Source organism: Bombus impatiens, unplaced genomic scaffold, assembly GCF_000188095.3.
Source record: "Bombus impatiens unplaced genomic scaffold, BIMP_2.2 scf_0549, whole genome shotgun sequence".
NCBI lineage: Eukaryota > Metazoa > Arthropoda > Insecta > Hymenoptera > Apidae > Bombus > Bombus impatiens.
This window is the reverse complement of record NT_176968.1, coordinates 8307-8633: the sequence shown is the minus strand read 5'-3', so window position 1 is coordinate 8633 and position 327 is coordinate 8307. Positions and strand designations below refer to the sequence as shown.

Genomic DNA, 327 nt, shown 5'->3' with positions numbered 1-327 from the left:
ACGCTGGAGACGGTGCCGATTCCGCCGTCGCAAGCCGTCCAGTACCAGCAGTACATATCCGCCAGCGAGACGTTTCAACAAGCACCGACCTACAGCTACACGAAACCCGGCGATCAAGTGATCTTCGCGTATCCGTCTCAACTGTCGTCGCGGGTGCCCGGGGTAAGTAGGCTCGGCTCGATGCTTTTCTCCGTCGTCTATCGTACCGCCGATTTCTTCGTCCGTTTGTCCATTTGCCCAGCGTTGCGATATTATTACGGGAATCGTATAAGAACAACGAAACGACGATGAACGACAACTACGAATAGTATTGGGTTGGCAACTAAG

General features: G+C 53.5%; 1 protein-coding gene across 1 annotated transcript in view; it reads left to right on the top strand.

Annotated features, from left to right (window-relative positions):
* The window catches only part of LOC100742760, an 11920-nt gene that overhangs the window by 6529 nt on the left and 5064 nt on the right, over positions 1 to 327 (top strand). The window contains 1 exon segment of the mRNA XM_033322072.1: positions 2 to 162. Within this exon segment, the coding sequence (XP_033177963.1) occupies positions 2 to 162 (161 nt within the window).